General features: G+C 43.3%; 1 protein-coding gene and 1 non-coding gene across 2 annotated transcripts in view; both read right to left on the bottom strand.

The window, feature by feature from the left end:
- Window positions 1-2,453: 2,453 nt before the first annotated feature.
- The window catches only part of LOC121571651 (attractin-like protein 1), a 351,689-nt gene continuing 329,124 nt past the window's right edge, over window positions 2,454-25,018 (bottom strand). The window contains exons 29-30 of the mRNA XM_041883244.1: window positions 24,831-24,945; window positions 2,454-3,186 (exon numbers count right to left, since the gene is read on the bottom strand). Coding sequence (XP_041739178.1) covers window positions 3,062-3,186; window positions 24,831-24,945 — 240 coding nt within the window. The 3' untranslated portion in view covers window positions 2,454-3,061. The remainder of the gene's footprint in view (window positions 3,187-24,830; window positions 24,946-25,018) is intronic.
- Window positions 8,882-8,957, bottom strand: trnaa-ugc. The gene has a single exon. It is a non-coding gene; the product is annotated as a tRNA-Ala (tRNA).

A 25,018-nucleotide genomic window follows, 5' to 3' on the forward strand; every position in this document is an offset into this window, starting at 1 on the left:
AAAATATGGTGGATATATGATGTTATGGGGCTATTTTGCTTCCACTGGTCCTCGTGCCCTTGTTAAGTACGCCATAATGAACTTTACCCAGTACCAGGCCATTTTAGCCAAAATCTTGGTTGCCTCTGCCATGAGGCTGAAACTTGGCCCCAAGTAGGTCTTCCAGCAAGACAATAACCCCAAGTAAACATCAAAATCCACAAATAAATGGTTAATTGACCACAAAATCAACATTTTCCAATGGTAATTTGTCTCTGGAAATCTGTGGTCGAACACCTGTGGTTTGAATTGAAAAGGGCAGCCCATAAGGATCTGGAAATATTCTGTATGGAGGAATGGTCTAAGATCCCTCCCAATGTGTTCTTCAATCTCATATTATCCTTGCAAGGTGAAGTATTTTGTGTATTCCCGCTGGGACCACCCATATGAAAATGTATGCACACATGACTGTAAGTCACTTTGGCTTATATTATTATTATTATTATTATTATTATTATTATTATAGGTATTGAAAGTTATTCAAAACAGGGGTGCCAATAGTTTTCACCCCTATCTTTTTGAGAATGTTTTTTATTACTTAAACTCTTTCTCTGAGCATTTGTAATAGTATAAAATACTATAATTTTCCGAAAAATGTAACACAATATAGCTCAGTATTTTGTATTATTGATTTTATACAGTATTCTTTGCTCATCTTTATCAAGGGTGCTAATACTATATGACACATGGAGAGGACATGCATTTGAATGCCATAATAAATGTCATGCCATTGCTCTTTGACAATGAACTTAAACATAAAAAACACAGGCATGTTTCAATACTGATATACCAGTTTTCTTCCTTTTTTTCGCTGTTCTTTGCATCCGACTTCTTCATTGGCCCATGACATGCTGTACTGCTGGTAGGCTAAGTCATGTGAGGAACTCAGTGCAGAATCCTCAGCACAGGATATACAGTGGGGGAAAAAAGTATTTAGTCAGCCACCAATTGTGCAAGTTCTCCCACTTAAAAAGATGAGAGAGGCCTGTAATTTTCATCATAGGTACACGTCAACTATGACAGACAAAATGAGAAAAAAAAATCCAGAAAATCACATTGTAGGATTTTAAATGAATTTATTTGCAAATTATGGTGGAAAATAAGTATTTGGTCAATAACAAAAGTTTCTCAATACTTTGTTATATACCCTTTGTTGGCAATGACACAGGTCAAACGTTTTCTGTAAGTCTTCACAAGGTTTTCACACACTGTTGCTGGTATTTTGGCCCATTCCTCCATGCAGATCTCCTCTAGAGCAGTGATGTTTTGGGGCTGTCGCTGGGCAACACGGACTTTCAACTCCCTCCAAAGATCTTCTATGGGGTTGAGATCTGGAGACTGGCTAGGCCACTCCAGGACCTTGAAATGCTTCTTACGAAGCCACTCCTTCGTTGCCCGGGCGGTGTGTTTGGGATCATTGTCATGCTGAAAGACCCAGCCACGTTTCATCTTCAATGCCCTTGCTGATGGAAGGAGGTTTTCACTCAAAATCTCACGATACATGGCCCCATTCATTCTTTCCTTTACACGGATCAGTCGTCCTGGTCCCATTGCAGAAAAACAGCCCCAAAGCATGATGTTTCCACCCCCATGCTTCACAGTAGGTATGGTGTTCTTTGGATGGAACTCAGCATTCTTTGTTCTCCAAACACGATGAGTTGAGTTTTTACCAAAAAGTTCTATTTTGGTTTCATCTGACCATATGACATTCTCCCAATCCTCTTCTGGATCATCCAAATGCACTCTAGCAAACTTCAGACGGGCCTAGACATGTACTGGCTTAAGCAGGGGGACACGTCTGGCACTGCAGGATTTGAGTCCCTGGCGGCGTAGTGTGTTACTGATGGTAGGCTTTGTTACTTTGGTCCCAGCTCTCTGCAGGTCATTCACTAGGTCCCCCCGTGTAGTTCTGGGATTTTTGCTCACCATTCTTGTGATCATTTTGACCCCACGGGGTGATATCTTGCGTGGAGCCCCAGATCGAGGGAGATTATCAGTGTCTTCCATTTCCTAATAATTGCTCCCACAGTTGATTTCTTCAAACCAAGCTGCTTACCTATTGCAGATTCAGTCTTCCCAGCCTGGTGCAGGTCTACAATTTTGTTTCTGGGGTCCTTTGACAGCTCTTTGGTCTTGGCCATAGTGGAGTTTGGAGTGTGACTGTTTGAGGTTGTGGACAGGTGTCTTTTATACTGATAACAAGTTCAAACAGGTGCCATTAATACAGGTAACGAGTGGAGGACAGAGGAGCCTCTTAAAGAAGAAGTTACAGGTCTGTGAGAGCCAGAAATCTTGCTTGTGATTTTCTGGATTTTATTTTCTCAATTTGTCTGTCATAGTTGACGTGTACCTATGATGAAAATTACAGGCCTCTCTCATCTTTTTAAGTGGGAGAACTTGCACAATTGGTGGCTGACTAAATACTTTTTTTCCCCACTGTATTACCTCAGAGTGAAGCAACCATATAGTCAAGTCACAAGCTATTCTACCTAGACCCATAGGCTGCTCTGTTAATTTAGCCTGGATTGAACTTGGGCAGAACATACATTAAAATAAAACACGAAGGAGCTTTTATCTTTGTATCAAAATGAGCACACATCTCTCCAACAAGAGGCCCTTGGCATTGTTCTTTCAGACTCACGTCACATGACAGTCAAATCTCCAGTGGCGACCTGCTCTTCCTGAACTCTTAAGGAGATGTATTAACAGGGAGGAAGTGCAGACTACAAACTTCATGGCTGAGAGCCAATGGGACGTCCAGAACCCCCCAGCTGGGCTGGGCAGAGATCCAACCAGAGAGCAGACAAGTCACTCTATAAAGAAACCATTACAGGGCGTGGAGGTGAGGAGGCACACTTTGCTGACAATCAACGTCTCAATAAAGGGATTCTGTTATCACCAGGTTCACATCAGCACGCCGTGTTGTTGAGAGACTGGTAAAAATAGAGTGAGAACTCGTTATAAAACAGAAGCGTTCACGGTCCTTTCAGGTGCATTCAGGCTCCCCTTTTGGTCAGGCGGTTCAAACACAGGTCCCCTGATGTGCTACTGCGTGCGGTTTGCGATTCTTCAGGCCATGGTATTTATCTTTGAAGTCTCCAGGTTTCTGCTGCGAGGTGTCAATCAGGGCACTGGCGATGGCAATGCCTACAGGGAGAAACACATAGGGGAGGGAGTGAAAGGGAGGAGGGAGAGAGACAGAAGAAGGGAGGTGAGCTTCAAAGAAGACACTCAGCAGTGTGGCAAGTAAAACACAGCAGACAGTAATGAGCTCACTGCCTCCCGCCCACTTAAACCCATTCCCAGAAACGCTTCCCCAACTCTTGCCCAAGCCCTAACATATCAGAGTTCAGCAGGAGACGAGGGACTATATGTCACTGAAGCATAGCTCTATGCCTCTCTAGGCTGCTATGGGTTGTTGTTTTTCAAAAAAAAAACTATCTGATGGTCTGCTATTTTCTCCACAATGCAAAAAAAAGTGGAGAACACAATGACACAATGACACCAGCTGCTTACTGTAGTTAATATGGATTTTCAGCATGGCTTGCCCTCTTTACAGCGGTAGGCTTGACTAGTATACTCATTAGGACAGGAAGTACATCTCCTTGTATGCAGCCAAAACAACTAAAGAGAAAAACAAGGAAAAGCTCAACATGTTTAAGCATTTCACACACCAGTGATTCCTGGGTTTTTGCAGAGGGAAAGCTGATATGTGTGTGTGAGAGTGTGTGTGTGTGCACGCATGGTGCCTATGCATGTGTGTGGTCAAGCCACAGTGCGCCTTGGGTAGGCATGGCAACAATCGCCTCAGTGCTCTTTCCTGTCGCTATGAACAGGAGGCCAAACCTCAGCACTGATTACAGAACAAGATGTCTGAGTTCGAGAGGTATAGAGAAAGGGACAAAGTGAGGGTGGAGGAGAGAAAAAAAGCCTGGGCTGACACTCTAGTCTATAGCCTGACGTGTCTGGTCAGTGGAGCCAGACAAGATTACCTGTCAGCCCTTCACTCCAAATCACAACTAGATCCTTTCCAACACCGTTACCTGCCACTTTTTCTATAGCAATCACTACACGGTTTCATTGCAGCTAATATGTCTGACCTTGAAAACCACGACATCCAAAGCCATCACTACTATTGGATAGAAACCACCACCACATGTAACTCTTGAAAGACAAACTTTCCACACTTAAAATTAACACTTTTTAAACTCTAAATTAAAGCTTTTCATAGAAACTAAAAACACTTCATGAAAAAGCTTACACAGCGTTTCCCAAACTCGGTCCTGGGGCCCCCCCTGGGTGCACGTTTTGGTTTTTGCCATAGCACTACACAGCTGATTCAAATAATCAACTAATCATCAAGCTTTGATTATTTGAATCAGCTTTGTAGTGCTAGGGCAAAAACCAAAACATGCACCCCTTGGGATTCCCAGGCCCGAGTTTGGGAAATGCTGGCTTACAACCAAATAGCTTATTTTTCATGATTGCTATTTAAAGCCAATGGCTTCTGGATAACCAGAGATATCCAGCTCAAATTAAATTAATTGGACAACATAATCAAATCAGGATACAGGTGAGTGGAGGTGAAGGGCGCTCCCTGCTAATGCAACCTATTAAGGGAATTGTTTTGTCAGGTGAGGTTGCTGGATCACTAACCCTAATGTACAAGGTGGTTTAGAACAGGAAGTGCCTTTCTAGCACTGGGGACCCCAAATACATATAATTTTCAATCAAACAGGAATGGCACACCATACTATTATACTAAGATCTGACAAGGGTTTCAGGTAAGAGAACTACAGTAAAAAGGCCAGGTCTTCCTTGAATGTTAAACAATTTTGAAATGTAAAAAAAAACCTACAACTAAATACGAAGAACAAGCATATTATTCTGATGACAGCTTGATTACTGTAATGAAATATAATATAATTAGTGTAATCTGCATGATGTAGAGTTACAGGCCAATATCACTTTCCAACACAGATTACAACAGCTGCTTGACCTTCACGTTCAGCTTTTAGTATTTCTGCTGACCAGGCAGGATTTCTCCATGAGCTACTGTTGGATCCCCATTATTCAAATAGCGTCATTAAGAGTGAGAATCCTTGTGAAAACCTTGTCCTAGTTTGATACACTACATGATCAAAAGTATGTGGACACCTGCTTGTCGAACATCTCATTCCAAAATCATGGGCATTAATATGGAGTTGGTCCCCCCTTTGCTGCTGTAACAGCATCCACTCTTCTGGGAAGGCTTTCCACTAGATGTTGGAACATTGTTGCAGGGACTTGCTTCCATTCAGCCACAAGAGCATTAGTGAGGTCGGGCACTGATGTTGGGCGATTAGGCCTGGCTCGCAGTCGGTGTTCCAATTCATCCCAAAAGTGTTTGATGGGGTTGAGGTCAAGGCTCTGTGCAGGCCAGTCAAGTTCTTCCACACCGATCTCGAAAAACAATTTCTGTATGGACCTCACTTTGTGCACGGGGGCATTGTCATGCTGAAACAGAAAAGGGCCTTCCCCAAACTGTTGCCACAAAGTTGGAAGCACAGAATCGTCTAGAATGTCATTGTATGCTGTAGCGTCAAGATTTCCCTTCACTGGAACTAAGGGGCCTTGCCCGAACTATGAAAAACAGCCCCAAACCATTATTCCTCCTCCACTAAACTTTACAGTTTGCACTATGTATTGGGGCAGTTAGCGTTCTCCTGGCATCCGCCAAACCCAGATTCAGTTATTGTGCTGACGTTGCTTCCAGAAGCAGTTTGGAACCCGGTAGTGAGTGTTGCAAGCCCTACGCGCTTCAGCGGTCCCGTTCTGTGAGTTTGTGTGGCCTACCACTTTGCGGCTGAGCTGTTGTTGGTTCTAAACATTTCCACAATAACAGCACTTACAGTTGACCGGGACAGCTCTAGCAGGGCATAAATGTGACAAACTGACTTGTTGGAAAGGTGGCATCCTATAACGGTGCCACGTTGAAAGTCACTGAGCTCTTCAGTAAGGACATTCTACTGCCAATGCTTGTCTATGGAGATTGCATGGCTGTATGCTCGATTTTATACAGCTGCCAGCAACGGGTGTGGCTGAAATAGCCTAATCTACTAATTTGAACGGGTGTCCACATACTTTTGTATATATAGTGTATCTTCACCTGACAATGTGGTTGACAATGTGGTTGACAATGTTGACCAGATGTGCAAGCCTCATCTCAGAGTCAGTTCCTATAGTAACTGAATTTAATGCATACTCTGTTTTTAAATCTGTTAAATACATACTTATTAACAGTCTTTTAAAATCCCCATCTCCCAACCTGGCAGGACCGATATTATCTGAGACTGGGAGTGAATGAAAAGTGTCACATAAGAGGATCCACTCTGGGTCAATAAGCTCTGGTTCCCACTTGGTTCTCATATCACTGTCAACAAGCTCTCCACTCAGACCTGCGCAAGGGGAACAGTAGGTATCTCTGAAACCCTCAGAATAACTGGACAACACTGTAGTCGCCCAGCCAGTCCAGCCCAACCTGCACTGTAGGTCAGAGAGAGAAAGAGAGCCCTGAGTCTGGATGTCCATAGACACTACGCCTGGAAACAGAACACCCTACACTAGCATACCCTTACATTCCCAATAATGGCAACATCATTCCAAAAGGAAAAGGGATTTAGAAAAAAGATTAAGAAAAAAATAGCAATCATATCTTTATTTTGTATGCCTTATCTTCCCTCGACACACTCAGCGGCGGATGTTAGTTTAACGCACTTAGAAAAAGCCAAGGCCACCGGACCACATGGCTGTGATGGGAAACGGGGCGTCATGGTGGCAGCACGGCGGAGAGAGTGATAGAGATAGATAGATGAACAGGAGAGCAGAAACAGGAGAGATAACTGGGACCCTGATTGTGTTTTTCCTCCATTTTCCACCGCTTGCTTGGAAACTTCAAGAGATTTATAAACCAACGAGTTACCTGACGCTGGGAGACTTACAGTGCCTAGTGAAAGTTTACACACCCCTTGCACGGTCTTCAAATTTTACTGCCTTAAAATGAAATATAAAAAGGGATTACATTACATTTTCCCCTACAGATCTACACAGAACATTTTCCTAAATAATACAAAATAAAAAGACGAAGATGTCTTGATTGCGTATGTCTTCACACCCCAGAGTTAATACTTGGTGGAAGCACCTTTGGCAGCCATTACAGCTGTGAATCATTTTGAATAAGATTCTACCAACTTTGCACAACTCTTAGGGCAACATAGACTACCGTTCAAAAGTTTGGGGTCACTTAGAAATGTCCTTGTTTTCGAAAGAAAAGCAATTTTTTGGTCCATTAAAATAACATCAAATTGATCAGAAATACAGTGTAGACATTGTTAATGTTGTAAATGGCTATTGTAGCTGGAAACGGCTGATTTTTAATGGAATATCTACATAGGCGTACAGAGGCCCATTATCAGCAACCATCAGTCCTGTGTTCCAATGGCACGTTGTGTTTGCTAATCCAAGTTTATCATTTTAAATGGCTAATTGATCATTAGAAAACCCTTTTGCAATTATGTTAGCACAGCTGAAAACTGTTGTGCTGATTAAAGAAGAAATAAAACCTGGCCTTCTTGAGACTAGTTGAGTATCTGGAGCATCAGCAATTATGGATTCGATTACAGGATCAAAATGGCCAGAAACAAATAACTTTCTTCTGAAACTCGTCAGTCTATTCTTGTTCTGAAAAATGAAGGCTGAAGATCTCGTACAACGCTGTGTACTACTCCCTTCACAGAACAGCGCAAACTGGCTCTAACCAGAATAGAAAGAGGAGTGGGAGGCCCGGTGCACAACTGAGCAAGAGGACAAATACATTAGTGTCTAGTTTGAGAAACAGACGCCTCACAGGTCCTCAACTGGCAGCTTCATTAAATAGTACCCGCAAAACACCAGTCTCAACATCAACAGTGAAGAGGCGACTCCGGGATGCTGACCTTCTAGGCAGAGTTGCAAAGAAAAAGCCATATCTCAGACTGCCCAGCTTAATCTTTTCTTTTAATTGGCCAGTCTGAGATATGGCATTTTCTTTGCAACTCTGCCTAGAAGGTCAGCATCCCGGAGTGGCCTCTTCACTGAAAACAAGGACATTTCTAAGTGACCCCAAACTTTTGAACAGTAGTGTATATCCATCATTTTTGTAAAAATTGCTCAAGCTCAGTAAATGTGATTGGGAATCATTGATGGGCAGCAATGTTCAAACCTTCAAAAATGTAAGTCAGGACTGAGAGTGGACCACTCAGGAACATTCACACCTCTTGGAAAAACATTATTACATTTACATTTTAGTCATTTAGCAGACGCTCTTATCCAGAGCGAATTACAGTTAGTGAGTGCGTACATTTTTCATACTGGCCCCCCGTGGGAATCGAACCCACAACCCTGGCGTTGCAAGCGCCATGCTCTACCAACTGAGCTACAGGAGTGTCTTTGTCAATAAAATGTGTGCAATTGTCCCTCTGAAAAATCAAACTATATACCAGGGTAAGATTTACAGACGACTGAGGTGGGTTATCCTCTAACTTTTTACCTGGGCTTTCTTTTGATCCTGACAAACACTCTGGTCCCTGCCGGTGAGAAGCATACCCATAACATGATGCTGCCACCACAATACTTGAAAATACAGACACTCTGTTTTGTATTGTATTGCATTCGTGTCCAGTAGAAGATTTTCTTCATAAATAATTAAAATGTGTTGTGGCTAACGTTAGCTAGGCGTTAAGGTTAAATCAAATCATATTTACATTTTAGTAGACGCTCTTATCCAGAGCGACTTACAGCTAGTGAGTGCATACATTTTTCATACTGGCCCCGTGTGGGAATCGAACCCACAACCTTGGCGTTGCAAGCGCCATGCTCTACCAACTGAGCTACACAGGGCCAGTATATTTGTCACATACACGTGTTTAGCAGATGTTATTGCGGGTGTAGCGAAATGCTTGTGCTTCTAGCTCCGACAGTGCAGTAATATCTAACAAGTAATATCTAACACAAATCTAAGTAAGGAATGGAATTTAAGAATATATACATATATGGACAAGCAATGACAGATTGGCATGGACTAAGATACAGTAGAATATTATAGAATACAGTATATACAGTGGGGAGAACAAGTATTTGATGCACTGCCGATTTTGCAGGTTTTCCTACTTACAAAGCATGTAGAGGTCTGTAATTTTTATCATAGGTATACTTCAACTGTGAGGGACGGAATCTAAAACAAAAATCCAGAAAATCACATTGTATGATTTTTAAGTAATTAATTTGCATTTTATTGCATGAAATAAGTATTTGATACATCAGAAAAGCAGAACTTAATATTTGGTACAGAAACCTTTGTTTGCAATTACAGAGATCATATGTTTCCTGTAGGTCTTGACCAGCTTTGCACACACTGCAGCAGGGATTTTGGCCCACTCCTCCATACAGACCTTCTCCAGATCCTTCAGGTTTCGGGGCTGTCGCTGGGCAATACGGACTTTCAGCCTTTCTCCCTCCAAAGATTTTCTATTGGGTTCAGGTCTGGAGACTGGCTAGGCCACTCCAGGACCTTCAGATGCTTCTTACGGAGCCACTCCTTAGTTGCCCTGGCTGTGTGTTTCGGGTCGTTGTCATGCTGGAAGAACCAGCCACGACCCATCTTCAATGCTCTTACTGAGGGAAGGAGTTTTTGGCCAAGATCTCGCGATACATGGCCCCATCCATCCTCCCCTCAATACGTTGCAGTCGTCCTGTCCCCTTTGCAGAAAAGCATCCCCAAAGAATGATGTTTCCACCTCCATGCTTTACGGTTGGGATGGTGTTCTTGGGGTTGTACTCATCCTTCTTCTTCCTCCAAACACGGCGAGTGGAGTTTAGACCAAAAAGCTCTATTTTTGTCTCATCAGACCACATGACCTTCTCCCATTCCTCCTCTAGATCATCCAGATGTTCATTGGCAAACTTCAGACGGGCCTGGACATGCGCTGGCTTGAGCAGGTGGACCTTGCGTGCGCTGCAGGATTTTAATCCATGACGGCGTAGTGTGTTACTAATGGTTTTCTTTGAGACTGTGGTCCCAGCTCTCTTCAGGTCATTGACCAGGTCCTGCCGTGTAGTTCTGGGTTGATCCCTCACCTTCCTCATGATCATTGATGCCCCACGAGGTGAGATCTTGCATGGAGCCCCAGACCGAGGGTGATTGACCGTCATCTTGAACTTCTTCCATTTGCTAATAATTGCGCCAACAGTTGTTGCCTTCTCACCAAGCTGCTTGTCTATTGTCCTGTAGCCCATCCCAGCATTGTGCAGGTCTAAATATTTTATCCTTGATGTCCTTACACAGCTCTCTGGTCTTGGCAATTGTGGAGCGGTTGGAGTCTGTTTGATTGAGTGTGTGGACAGGTGTCTTTTATACAGGTAATGAGTTCAAACAGGTGCAGTTAATACAGGTAATGAGTGGAGAACAGGAGCGCTTCTTAAAGAAAAACTAACAGGTCTGTGAGAGCCGGAATTCTTACTGGTTGGTAGGTGATCAAATACTAATGTCATGCAATAAAATGCAAATTAATTACTTAAAAATCATACAATGTGATTTTCTGGATTTTTGTTTTAGATTCCGTCTCTCACAGTTGAAGTGTACATATGATAAAAAATGACAGACCTCTAAATGCTTTATAAGTAGGAAAACCTGCAAAACCGGCAGTGTATCAAATACTTGTTCTCCCCACTGTACATATGAGATGAGTAATGCAAGATTTGTAAACATTATTAAAGTGACTATTTTTCCATTTCTTAAAGTGGCCAGTGATTTCAATAGGCAGCAGCAGCCTCCAGTGTGCTAGTGAAGGCTATTTAACAGTCTGATGGCCTTGAGATAGAAGCTGTTTTTAATTGTCTCGGTCCCAGCTTTGATGCACCTGTACTGACCTTGCCTTCTGGATGATAGTGGGGTGAACAGGCAGTGGCTCGGGTGGTTGATGTCCTTGATGATCTTTTTGGCCTTCCTGTGATATCGGGTGCTGTAAGTGTCCTGGAGGGCGGGTAGTTTGCCCCCGGTAATGCCTTTGGCAGACCGCACCACCCTCTGGAGAGCCCAGCGGTTGCGGGTGGTGCAGTTGCCGTACCAGGTGGTGATACAGCCAGACAGGATGCTCTCAATTGTGCATCTGTAAAAGTTTGTGAGGGTTTTAGGTGCCAAGCCAAATTTCTTCAGCCTCCTGAGATTGAAGAGGCTCTGTTCTTCTTCACCACACTGTCTGCGTGGTTGGACCATTTAAGTTTGTTAGTGATGTGTACGCCAAGGAACTTGAAGCTTTCACCTTCTCCACTGCGGTCCCGTCGATGTGGATAGGGGGGTGCACCCTCTGCTGTTTCCTGAAGTCCACGATCATCTCCTTTGTTTTGTAGGGGTTAAGGTTAGGTTTAGGGTAAGGTAAGGGTTAGGTAACATGCTAGCTAAGTATTTAAATGGTTAATGTTAGCTAACATGCTAGCTAAGTAGTTAAAAAGTAGTACGTAGTTGCAAAGTTGCTAATGAGTTAAAATGCTAAAGTTGTCCATCATGTGATTCAAACACGCATTTGAGTTGCTAGACCGCGTTATGCGCCCACCCGTCCTCCCCAACCACACTCCCTCCCTTGTATCGTTTCTGTCTTATGTAACCTACTGCCTTCATCTGTGATTGAAATGCACTGTACACAAAATCATGTAATGGACATGAAAATAAATATATATTTGTGTGTATCACGAATTTCGCATTAGTAATTTGTGTCTATGTCACGATCATTTGTGATAGTGGGTTGGTAATGGGTATGCTTGTCACTGGCTGGGACTGGGGAGTTAGTCAGGATCAAAAGAAAGATGAAAGGAGAAAAGCCCAGGTAAGAAGTTAGAAGAAAACCCACCGTAGTCTTCTGAAAAAATACAATTAGTTTTATTTTTCAGCGGGACAATTACACAAACTTAAATGCCAAAGACACACCAGAATGGCTTTCCAAGAGGTGGTGAGTGTTCCTGAATGGTCCAGTTGCAGTCCTGATCACATTTACTGAGCTTAAAGCTGCAATATGTAACTTTTGGGGTGAATTCACATAGAAATGTGAGTTATAGATATGTCATTCTCATTGAAAGCAAGTCTAAGAAGTGGTAGATCTGTTCTATGTGCGCTATTTCTATGCTTCCCGTTCTTAAGTTTAGTTTTTTGCATCTTTTACTTTCGGTTCGGTACACCAGTTTCAACCAGCTGAAAATACAATATTTTTGGTTATGGCAAATATATTTCACAGCGGTTTAGATGGTACAATGATTCTCTACACTATACTTGCTTGTTTTGTCACATAAACAGAAATTAGGCAAACTATTAGAATTTTTGCAACCAGGAAATGCTTGGGGTCATTGTCCATTTGGAAGACCCATTTGCGACCAAGCTTTAACTTCCTGACTGATGTCTTGAGATGTTGCTTCAATATATCCACATAATTTTCCTTCCTCATGATGCCATCTATTTTGTGAAGTGCACTAGTCCCTCCTGCAGCAAAGCACCCCCACAGCATGATGCTGCCACCCCCGTGCTTCACGGTTGGGATGGTGTCCTTCGGCTTGCAAGCAACCCCCTTTTTCCTCCATACATAACGATGGTCATTATGGCCAAACAATTCTATTTTTGTTTCATCAGACCAGAGGACATTTCTCCAAAAAGTCCCCACGTGCAGTTGAGGTCTTGGCTGATTTCTTTTGATTTTCCCATGATGTCAAGCAAAGAGGCACTGAGTTTGAAGGTAGGCCTTGAAACACATCCACAGGTACACCTCCAATTGACTCAAATTATGTCAATTAGCCCATCAGAAGCTTCTAAATCCATGACATCCTTTTCTGGAATTTTCCAAGCTGTTTAAAGGCACAGTCAATTTAGTGTATGTAAACTTCTGACCCACTGGAATTGTGATACAGTGAATTATAAGTGAAATAATCTGTCTGTAAACAATTGTTGGAAATATTACTTGTGTCATACACAAAGTAGATGTCCTAACCGACTTGCCAAAACTATAGTTTGTTAACAAGACATTTGTGGAGTGTTTGAAAAACGAGTTTTAATGACTCCAACCTAAGTGTATGTAAACGTCTGACTTCAACTGTACGCAATCAACACATCAATCAGTAATTTGGAAAATGTTCTATAATTTTTCTTTCACTGAAAATGTGGAGTACGTTGTGTAGATCTGTAGGTTTGGCAGATTACATTTTAAGGCAGCAAAATGTGAAGAATGTGCACTAGTGACTGTTTCTTTACAGGCACCTTGGCTAAATGCATGTTGCTGGGTGACGAGGGCACCACCACGGACTCTTACCTCGGACTGCACTCCCTCAACAGATTTATCTCCCTCTCTCCCTCTCCATATCTCCTTCTCTCTCTCTCTTTCTCTCTATTACTCTCTCTGTCATGGCATGTCCACCTCTCCTCCTGAATAGGCAGATTATCGTTGATGAGAATAGGATTGCTGTGTTTGTATGGAGACTATGTTTAAACTCCTAAGAACATGCTGGTATCTGGCAGGCAGATGGTTTTCTTCCCTGTTCTCATCCTATAGGGGAATCCCAACAATGAGGGAGGAGGTAGAGAAGACTGAGATGATGGAAAGAGGAGCAGGTAAAGAATTAAGACATGATGGGAAAGATGAGCGGTAGTAAGACTAGAGAGGGAGATGGCTGCTAGACAGACGTCCATCCATCTGTTTGTCTGTCTGTCTCTGTCCCTTTAGCAAATAGGAGGATGTCTGTGTCTTTTGGATATTTTATCCAGGTGCCAATCTAGCTCCAGCTGTACAGTAAGTCTGTCTGAGATGCCTGACTTTAAAAAGTACACACCCTTTCTCAGACATTTTTGAATGTTGAAACCAACTTCCCTACATTCAGGCGAAGTTCCTCACTAAGCAGCTAGTCCCAGTAGGTCGGAAGCAGAGTGAGCAGATTAATACAATAGCCCCCCACTCAACTATTGGACTGAAGGAATACACTAGTTAGAGCCACCGCTCCCCTGACTTAGACAGAATAAGTAGTGTGTGTGTGTTGGGAGATGGGCAATGATAGACTCCAGAGTGGAGGGATTTGGTGCCTCTTCTGGTCTCCTCGGCAGAGCACTGTAAAGCCAGTGACACACAAGGGCTTAGAGAAGTCGACTGCTTCAGCAGCTAGTAATCTCTACACACAGACAGGCCTGTGGAGAGGAGTGTGTGTGTATGTGTGCGTTGGGCATGTGTGTGGGTATGTGTGTGTATTGTATGTGCAGGCAGATTGGCTATACCAGATAACTATTAATACAACAAAAACTTCTACTACTTGTAGTGGATGGAGAAACTACAGTTGAAATGTGACATTTCCTCCATGGTGTTATGTATGGATATGGTTGGTATGGAACTCCTCTATGTAACTTTTCCTATGAAGATGAGCCCTTTATCCACCTGTGCTATCCTGGGAGCCTCAGCTCTGCTGATCTCAGCATTACAGAACAATGTGTTTGAGCTCTGTACCAGACAGGACTGTGCACTGCTCTACCCAGCACACAAACCCCAACCTCGCAACATCCAGGCACTTTAATCCCAAAATCGGAGAAACCGTCAGGATCCTAAGAGGAGGATTACTATGGTGCAGGTGTCGTGATAACGCAGGATTCTGAGTTTTTCACGCAGAAAAGGAAAGATAAAACCCAGAAAAAATGACTTACTGTGTTTTGTAAACGCAGATTAAAAATTATTCTTATTGTAAATTCTGCTCGGTTCAGTCAGGGTTCGCACCAGATCATGAATGTAAAAGGACACATTTTGTGCTTCAGTTGCACTTCTCCACTTAGATGAAATATTTTTGCTGGCCCCTAAGACCCTCACAAATTTTTGCTGGCCCCTAAGACCCCCTAAGACCCTCACAAACTTCTATAGATGCACAATTGAGAGCATTCTGTCTGGCTGCATCACTGCCAGGTACGGCAACTGCACCGCCATCAACCGACTGGCTCTCCAGAGGGTGGTGCGATCAGCCCAAAGCATCAACGGGGGCACGCTGCCTGTGCTCCAGGACACTTACAGCACTCAGTGTCAAAGGAATGCCAAGAAGATCATCAAGGACCTCAGCCACCCGAGTCACGGTCCGTTCACTCTGCTACCATCTAGCAGAAAGAGACAGTACAGGTGCAAATCGAATCAAAGTTGATTGGTCGTGTACACAGATGTTATCGCAGATGCAGCAAAATGCTAGCTATAACAGTACAGTAATAATTACTAGCAATACAAAACAACACGCACATCATCCAAAAACTAAAAAGAAAGACATTGAGAAATATCAGAACGAGAAATGTTAGAATACGTAATATAAATATATACAGTGCATTCTGAAAGTATTCAGACCCCTTGACTCTATCCACATTTTGTTACGTTACAGTCTTATTCTAAAATGGATTAACTCAATACCCCATAATGACAAAGCAAAAACAGGTTTGTAATTTTTTTTGGCAACAATAAATCAAATAAAACAACTTAAATATTACATTTACATAAGTATTCAGACCCTTTACTCAGTACTTTGTTGAAGCACCTTTGGCAGCGATTACAGCCTCGAGTCTTCTTGGGTATGATGCTACAAGCTTGGCACACCTGTATTTGGGGAGTTTCTCCCATTCTTCTCTGCAGATCCTCTCAAGCTCTGTCAGGTTGGATGGGCAGCTTCGCTGCACAGCTATTTTCAGGTCTCTCCAGAGATGTTCGATCGGGTTCAAGTCCGGGCTCTGGCTGGGCCACTCAAGGACATTCAGAAACCACTCCTGCGTTGTCTTGGCTGTGTGCTTAGGGTCATTGTCCTGTTGGAAGGTGAACCGTTGCCCCAGTCTGAGGTCCTGAGCGCTCTGGAGCAGGTTTTCATCAAGGATCTCTGTACTTTGCTCCGTTCATCTTTCCCTCGATCCTCACTAGTCTCCAAGTCCCTGCCCATGAAAAACATCCCCACAGCATGAGGCTGCCACCACCATGCTTCACCGTAGGGATTGTATTGGCAATATTGGTGATGAGCGGTGCCCGGTTTCCTCCAGATGTGACGCTTGGCATTCAGGCCAAAGAGTTCAATCTTGGTTTCATCAGATCTTGTTTCTCATGGTCTGAGAGTCCTTTAGGTGCCTTTTGGCAAACTCCAAGCGGGCTGTCATGTGCCTTTTACTGAGTAGTGGCTTCCGTCTGGCCACTCTACCATAAAGGCCTGTTTGGTGGAATGCTGCAGAGATGGTTGTTCTTCTGGAAGGTTCTCCCATCTCCACAGAGGAAATCTGGGGCTCTGTCAGAGTGACCATCGGGTTTTGGCCACCTCCCTGACCAAGGCCCTTCTTCCCCGATTGCTTAGTTTGTCCGGGCGGCCAGCTCTAGGAAGAGTCTTGGTGGTTCCAAACTTAGAGTGGCCTCCATCAACTTAGAATGATGGAGGCCACTGTGTTCTTGGGGACCTTCAATGCTGCAGACATTTTTTGGTACCCTTCCCCAGATCTGTGCCTTGACACGATCCTGTCTCTGAGCTCTACGGACAATTGCTTCGACCTCATGGCTTGGTTTTTGCTCTGACATGCACTGTAAACTGTGGGACCTTATATAGGTGTGCCTTTTCAAATCATGTCCAATCAATTGAATTTACCACAGGTAATCAATCAAGTTGTAGAAACATCTCAAGGATGATCAATGGAAACAGGATGCACCTGAGCTCAATTTTGAGTCTCATAGCAAAGGTTCTGAATACTTATGTAAATAAGGTATTTCAGTTTTTTTTATACATTTGCAAACATTTCAAAAAATCTGTTTTCACTTTGTTATTATGGGGTATTGTGTGTAGATTGAGGAAAATGTTTAATTTAATCAATTTTAGAATAAGGCAAAATGTAACAAAATGTGGAAAAAGTCAAGGGTTCTGAATACTTTCCGAATGCAGCCCGTCGACGTGGATGGGGGCATGCTCTCTCTGCTGTGTTCTGTAGTTCACGATCTGCTCCTTCGTTTTGTTGAGGGAGAAGCTATTTTCCTGCCACTACTCCGCCAGGGCTCTCACATCGTCCCTGTAGGCTGTTTCGTCATTAGTGGTAATCAGGCCTAACAGTGTTTTGTCATCAGCAAACTTGATGATTGAGTTGGAGACGTGCGTGGCCACGTAGTCATGGGTGAACAGGGAGTACAGGAGGAGGCTGAGCATGCACCCTTGTGGGTCCCCCATGTTGAGGATCAGCATGGTGGGGGTGTTGTTGCCTACCTTCACCACTTGGGGTCAGCCTGTCAGGAACTCCAGGACACAGTTGCACAGGGAGGGGTTTAGACTCAGGGCCCTGAGCTTAGTGAAGAGCTTGGAGGGCACTATGGTGTTGAAGGCTGAGCTGTAGTTGATGAACAGCATTCTTAAATAGGTATGCATCTTGTCCAGGTGGGATAGGGCAGTGTGCAGTGCAATGGTGATTGTGTCGTCCGTGGATCTGTTGGGGCGGTATGCGAATTGTAGTGGGTCTAGGTTATCGGGTAAGGTGGAGGTAGAGGTAATAATAATAATATGCCATTTAGCAGACGCTTTTATCCAAAGCGACTTACAGTCATGCGTGCATACATTTTTTTTTGTGTATGGGTGGTCCCGGGGATCGAACCCACTACCTTGGCGTTACAAGCGCCGTGCTCTACCAGCTGAGCTACAGCTGGCTCTACCAGCTGAGCCACAGAGGTGATATGGTCCTTAACTAGCCTCTCAAAGCACTTCATGATGACAGACGTGAGTGTTACAGGGCGATAGACATTTAGTCCAGTACCTTAGCTTTACTGGGTACAGGAACAATGGTGGACATCTTGAAGCAAGTGGGGACAACAGACTGGGATATGGAGAGATTGAATATGTCCGTAAACACTCCAGCCAGCTGGTCTGCAGATGCTCTGAGGATGCGGCTTGGGATGCCAGCAGCCTTGCGAGGGTTAATGCGCTTAAATGACTTACTCCCGTCGGCCTCGTGAGCGAAGTGGGCCCTCATTGGCATTTCGATGTTGTTTTCCTCTAAATGGGCGAAGAAGGTGTTTAGCTTATCCGGGAGAAATGCGTTGGTGTCTGCGATGTGGCTGGCTTTCCCTTTATAATACATGATTGTCTGGAGTCCCTGCCACATACGTCTCGTGTCTGAGTCGTTGAATTGCGACTGCACTTTGTTCCTGTGCTGTCGTTTTGCCTCTATGATTGCCTTACAGAGGTCATAACTGGTCTGTTTGTCCATATTCCCAGTCACCTTGCCATGGTTAAATGCAGTGGTTTGTGCTTTCAGTTTTGCGCGAATGCTGCCATCTAGCCACAATTTTTGGTTTGGATAAGTTATAATCGTCACAGTGGCAACAAAATCCTCTATGCACTTCCTGATGAACCCAGTCACCGAGTCAGTATATACACTACCGTTAAAAAGTTTGGAGTCACTTAAAAATGTCCTTGTTTTTTCGAAAGAAAAGCAATTTTTTTGTTCATTAAAATAACATCAAATTGATCAGAAATACAGTGTAGACATTGTTAATGTTGTAAATGGCTATTGTCGCTGGAAACGGCAGATTTTTTATGGAATATCTACATAGGCGTACAGAGGCCCATTATCAGCAACCATCAGTCCTGTGTTCCAATGGCACGTTGTGTTTGCTAATCCAAGTTTATCATTTTAAAAGGCTGATGGTTGCTGATAATGGGCCTCTGTACACCTATGTAGATATTCCATAAAAAATCAGCCGTTTCCAGCTACAATAGCCATGAAGAGGCGACTCCGGGATGCTGACCTTCTAGGCAGAGTTGCAAAGAAAAAGCCATATCTCAGACTGGCCAATAAAAAGTCTGAGATATGGCTTTTTCTTTGCAACTCTGCCTAGAAGGTCAGCATCCCGGAGTCGCCTCTTCACTGTTGATGTTGAGACTGGTGTTTTGCGGGTACTATTTAATGAAGCTGCCAGTTGAGGACCTGTGAGGCGCCTGTATTTCTGATCAATTTGATGTTCTTTTAATGGACAAAAAAGTTGCTTTTCTTTCGAAAAAACAAAGAAATTTTTAAGTGACTCCAAACTTTTTAACGGTAGTGTACGTCAATACTATTCTGCATCAAAGCCAGAACCGAAAGATTGGAAAACAGCTTCTACCTCCAGGCCATCAGACTGTTGAACAGCCATCACGCCATCTTGTCACGAATTCAGCCGAGGCTGCCCCTCCTCCTTGCTCGGGTAGGCTTCGGCATTCATCGTCACCGGAGTACTAGCTGCCACCGATCTATGTTTCGGTGTTCCACTTGCTTTGTCTTGATTGTGCACACCTGATTCCCATCACGTTAATTTGTGTCCCTATTTTACCCTCTGGTTTCCTCATGGTGTTGTGCGTGAATGTTTGTTGTTTTTCTGTCTTTCTTGTGAGCTGGTATTTTTCTTCCCTGCGTGGAAGACATGCTCTGTTACTTTTGTTAAGTAAAGTACATGGTTTACTAAGTTCTGTGTCCTGCGCCTGACTCCGTCCTACCGCTACACACTGACGCATGACACATCTCCTGTAGTAAGTGAGAGTAGTAAGTAATACTCCTGTAATAAGTAATAGACAAAGAAGGACTCACTCACACAAGCTCAAACACACACACACCTCATACACACAGACTCTGTACTCACATATACACTCACACACGCACATACGCCCATACTCACAAACACACTCACTCACAAACACATGCATACACACACACAAACACACACAAACACACACAGCCAACGCTGATGTCCCATATACTGTCACGTTCGTTCATAAACGGGACGGACCAAGGCGCAGCGTGATATGCGTACATGTTTATTTTAACTTAATAAACAACACGACAAAACAACAAACTAAATGAAACGTGAAGTCCAAGGTAGAACACAAAACATACCTTACACGGAACAAGATCACACAACCCACTAGTGCCAATAGGCTGCCTAAGTATTGTCCCCAATCAGAGACAACGAGCGACAGCTGCCTCTGATTGGGAACCACACCGGCCAACATAGAAATACCCATACAAGAACCTATAACATAGAACAACACAACATAGAAAATCACACCCTGACTCAACAAATAAGAGTCCCCAGAGTCAGGGCGTGACATATACACTGAGGGTACAAAACATTAGGATCATCTATCTAATATTGAGTTGCACTCCCCCTTTTCCCCTTAGAACAGCCTCAATTCGTTGGGGCATGGACTCTACAAGGTGTCGAAAGCATTCAATAGTGATGCTGGCCCATGTTGACTCCAATGCTTCTCACAGTTGTGTCAATTTGGCTGGATGTGCTTTGTTGTGGTGGATCATTCTTGATACACACAGGAACATGTTGAGCGTGAAAAACCCAGCAGTGTTGCAGTTCTTGACACAAACCAGTGCACCTGGCACCTCCTGCCATACCCCGTTCAAAGGCACTTTAATCTTTTGTTTTCCCCATTCACCCTCTGAATGGCACACATTCACAATACATGTCTCAATAGTCTCAAGACTTTAAAATCCTTCTTTAACCAGTCTCATCCCCTTCAACTACACTGATTGAAGTGGATTTAACAAGTGACATCAATAGCTTTCACATGGATTCACCTGGTCAGGTGTTCCTGTTTTGTACTCTCAGTGTATATAGAGACATTTAACACTGGACGGTTAATTTTATACTGTCTTTCTCACTGTGTATTCATATATTGTATTCTTCATATAGCTTATTCTATATATATATACTGTATCTACTACTGTACATTGCATTTTTGTTACAACGTTTATACACACTGTGTATTAATGTACTGGATTCTTAATTATATACTAGATTACTGTATAAACCAGATTCTTATTCATATACCGTATTCTTCATATAGCTCATTCTAATATATCTACTACTGTACATTGCATTTTTGTTTCACTGTTTATACACATATAGTGAGGGAAAAAAGTATTTGATCCGCTGCTGATTTTGTACGTTTGCCCACTGACAAAGACATGATCAGTCTATAATTTTAATGGTAGGTTTATTTGAACAGTGAGAGACAGAATAACAACAACAAAATCCAGAAAAACGCATGTCAAAAATGTTATGAATTTATTTGCATTTTAATGAGGGAAATAAGTATTTGTTGGCAATCACAGAGGTCAGACGTTTCTTGTAGTTGGCCACCAGGTTTGCACACATCTCGGGAGGGATTTTGTCCCACTCCTCTTTGCAGATCTTCTCCAAGTCATTAAGGTTTCGAGGCTGACGTTTGGCAACTCGAACCTTCAGCTCCCTCCACAGATTTTCTATGGGATTAAGGTCTGGAGACTGGCTAGGCCACTCCAGGACCTTAATGTGCTTCATCTTGAGCCACTCCTTTGTTGCCTTGGCCGTGTGTTTTGAGTCATTGTCATGCTAGAATACCCATCGACGACCCATTTTCAATGCCCTGGCTGAGGGAAGGAGGTTCTCACCCAAGATTTGACGGTACATGGCCCCGTCCATCGTCCCTTTGATGCGGTGAAGTTGTCCTGTCCCCTTAGCAGAAAAACAACCCCAAAGCATAATGTTTCCACCTCCATGTTTGACGGTGGGGATGGTGTTCTTGGGGTCATAGGCAGCATTCCTCCTCCAAACACGGCGAGTTGAGTTGATCCCAAAGAGCTCGATTTTGGTCTCATCTGACCACAACACTTTCACCCAGTTCTCCTCTGAATCATTTAGATGTTCATTGGCAAACTTCAGACGGGTCTGTATATGTGCTTTCTTGAGCAGGGGGACCTTGCGGGCGCTGCAGGATTTCAGTCCTTCACGGCGTAGTGTGTTACCAATTGTTTTCTTGGTGACTATGGTCTCAGCTGCCTTGAGATCATTGACAAGATCCTCCCGTGTAGTTCTGGGCTGATTCCTCACTGTTCTCATGATCATTGCAACTCCACGAGGTGAGATCTTGCATGGAGCCCCAGGCCGAGGGAGATTAACAGTTATTTTGTGTTTCTTCAATTTGTGAATAATCGCACCAACTGTTGTCACCTTCTCACCATGCTGCTTGGCGATGGTCTTGTAGCCCATTCCAGCCTTGTGTAGGTCTACAATCTTGTCCCTGACATCCTTGGAGAGCTCGTTGGTCTTGGCCATGGTGGAGAGTTTGGAATCTGATTGATTGATTGCTTCTGTGGACAGGTGTCTTTTATACAGGTAACAAGCTGAGATTAGGAGCACTCCCTTTAAGAGTGTGCTCCTAATCTCAGCTCGTTACCTGTATAAAAGACACCTGGGAGCCAGAAATCTTTCTGATTGAGAGGGGGTCAAATACTTATTTCCCTCATTAAAATGCAAAATAATTTATAACATTTTTTACATGCGTTTTTCTGGATTTTGTTGTTGTTATTCTGTCTCTCACTGTTCAAATAAACCTACCATTAAAATTATAGACTGATCATTTCTTTGTCAGTGGGCAAACGTACAAAATCAGCAGGGGATCAAATACTTTTTTCCCTCACTGTAGCCTGTATATATATACTGGATTCTTGACATAGCTCACTGTAATATACAGTATCTACTGCTGTATATATCATTCTTAGTATATCTTTTTGGTGTATATACATATAAATTAAATTGCATTTGGATTACTGATACAGTGTTATTTGGGCTGTTAACCAGATTCGTCCTGCCATTCTTGATTTCTTTTTTGTTTGTTTGACTGTTATTTGTGTACTTGTTTGACATTTTTACTGCATTCTTAGGAGCTAGTAACACAAGCATTTCGCTGCACCCGCTATAACATCTGCTAAACTGTGTACGCGACCAATTAACTTTGATTTGATTTATAAAACACACTTATGCACAAACACGCACCCACACACACATGCACTCACATCCTAACTGGTGTTGGCATCTCTTCCTGACTAGTTTGCCCACATCAGATGGGCCCAGACAAATAGCCATTTCCAGTTTCCACCCCCAGTGTTCCATAAAGCCCCTATGGCATCCGACCACATCTCTCTCTTTCTTTACCCGGTTTCACAGCACTGCTTCAGCACTTACTAAAGAGTGACAGTTCCATTACTATAGTTCCATGTATGATATGCATATAAAGTACTTAATCAGCACAATATTACCGCATTAAACTGTCCGACCACCACAATACAAAAAGAGGGCTCGCAATGTTAACCAATCACCACAATTTTACTTCATAACATTTTTCAATCAAGCCACAGGTCAACAAACATTTCACCCATCGGCACATCTCTTGACAAATTGAACACAAATCTTTGCAAACTGACATGCAAAATGTCAGAATTTCTGCAGCAAAATCAAGCCTTTTTGCCTGCAACTATCACAAAAAAACACTGCAAAATCACGGAAGAACTGACTTACTGCAAAGTATGTATTTACCCAGCATTTGTAGCCAATACTGTAGCCTGTACATACTGGCTGCACTTATCAGCTGCTACGATTTGCCCAGTACCTGGTGGCTTTAAAGGCTCCTCTAAACGTAATACAAGCAGCTTTTCCCAGCATGAGAACCTGATGCCTTGTAAAGTGCTTAATTTTTGCTGTCTTTTACAGGCTTCCTGCTACAGTCACTTTTACACCTGCTCGTATTTCAGCTCATGTATTATACCTACATGATGAGCCGACAGCACTCTCTCAGAAAGCCCTGGACTTCAGGGGAAAAGGAAAAGGAGAGAAATAAAATAAGTGAGAAAGCGAGTGAGAGAGAGAGAGAGAGAGAGAGAGAGAGAGAGAGAGAGAGAGATAGAGAGAGAGAGAGAGAGTGTGTGTGTGAGTGTAAGGGGCAAGAGTGACTGAGGGAAAGCGATATTTTGATGGCTGCTGACAGTTCTAAAGCATTCCCGAGCTCATCTCTGTGACACTGGGTGCCATTCAAATGGTCATCTCCCTATTCATTTACCCACAGCACAGCGGCATATTTAACACCTCTGAAATATCACATATCCTCTTAGGAGAAACATGAGCTCATCTGGGCTCTGCTGGGAAACCCATTGGAGAGAACAATCGATCCAACAGCCTGTTAATTCCTCCAGATGTAACATGGCTTTTTCTGTCTCTCTCAAAACAAAGCCCCTAATAGCTGATAGATCAGGTATATCTGTGTCCGTCCAAACACAGATGGTACACAGATTTCCAAATTGAACTGCCAGAAGTAGAGAAATCGACACAGGCAGATATTGGGTTCTAGTTGCGATAAAGGGGAGATGGGGTTGTGATCTAACACAGAGAGAGAGGATAGGTGAGGGAGGAGGGGGAGTAAGGGAGGTTGGGGGAGGAGAAGGGTCTCCACCTCTAGAATATGTCATGCTTCAGCTAGCACCTGTCTGGAGAGACTCTTGGGGTCCTCTCCATAGACATGCAGGGGTTGAATCAAGAAGGTAGGGAGACAGAGAGAGCTATTTTGTAAATAATCTTTCTTTCTTTCTTTCTTTCTTTCTTTCTTTCTTTCTTTCTTTCTTTCTTTCTTTCTTTCTTTCTTTCTTTCTTTCTTTCTTTCTTTCTTTCTTTCTTTCTTTCTTTCTTTCTTTCTTTCTTTCTTTCTTTCTTTCTTTCTTTCTTTCTTTCTTTCTTTCTTTCTTTCTTTCTTTCTTTCTTTCTTTCTTTCTTTCTCTCTCTCCCTCTTTCTTTTGTTCTATATCTCGAATGGTAGAGGAAAATAGTGGCATCTGAAGCCTGTGGGTGCCATTTAATAACCAAAGAGAGAAGGCCTGGTCTAGAAGATAGACAGTGAGTGGAGAGGAGACGGGTGCTTACCAGACTGGCCAGGTGGTGGTATTCCTGAAGGGACTCTGGGCAGACACAAGAGGACGGTCAGTACGCCGGCCCTGCTCCCCCAACAAGGCTCCACTGCTATAGGCTTGGGCATACCCTGCACAGAGAGGAAGGAAGGAGCATGTCAGACATGTCAATCAATAAACACTCCGAAATCCCATCACAAAGTG

The sequence above is a fragment of the Coregonus clupeaformis genome, chromosome 1, assembly GCF_020615455.1.
Source record: "Coregonus clupeaformis isolate EN_2021a chromosome 1, ASM2061545v1, whole genome shotgun sequence".
NCBI classification, from domain to species: domain Eukaryota; kingdom Metazoa; phylum Chordata; class Actinopteri; order Salmoniformes; family Salmonidae; genus Coregonus; species Coregonus clupeaformis.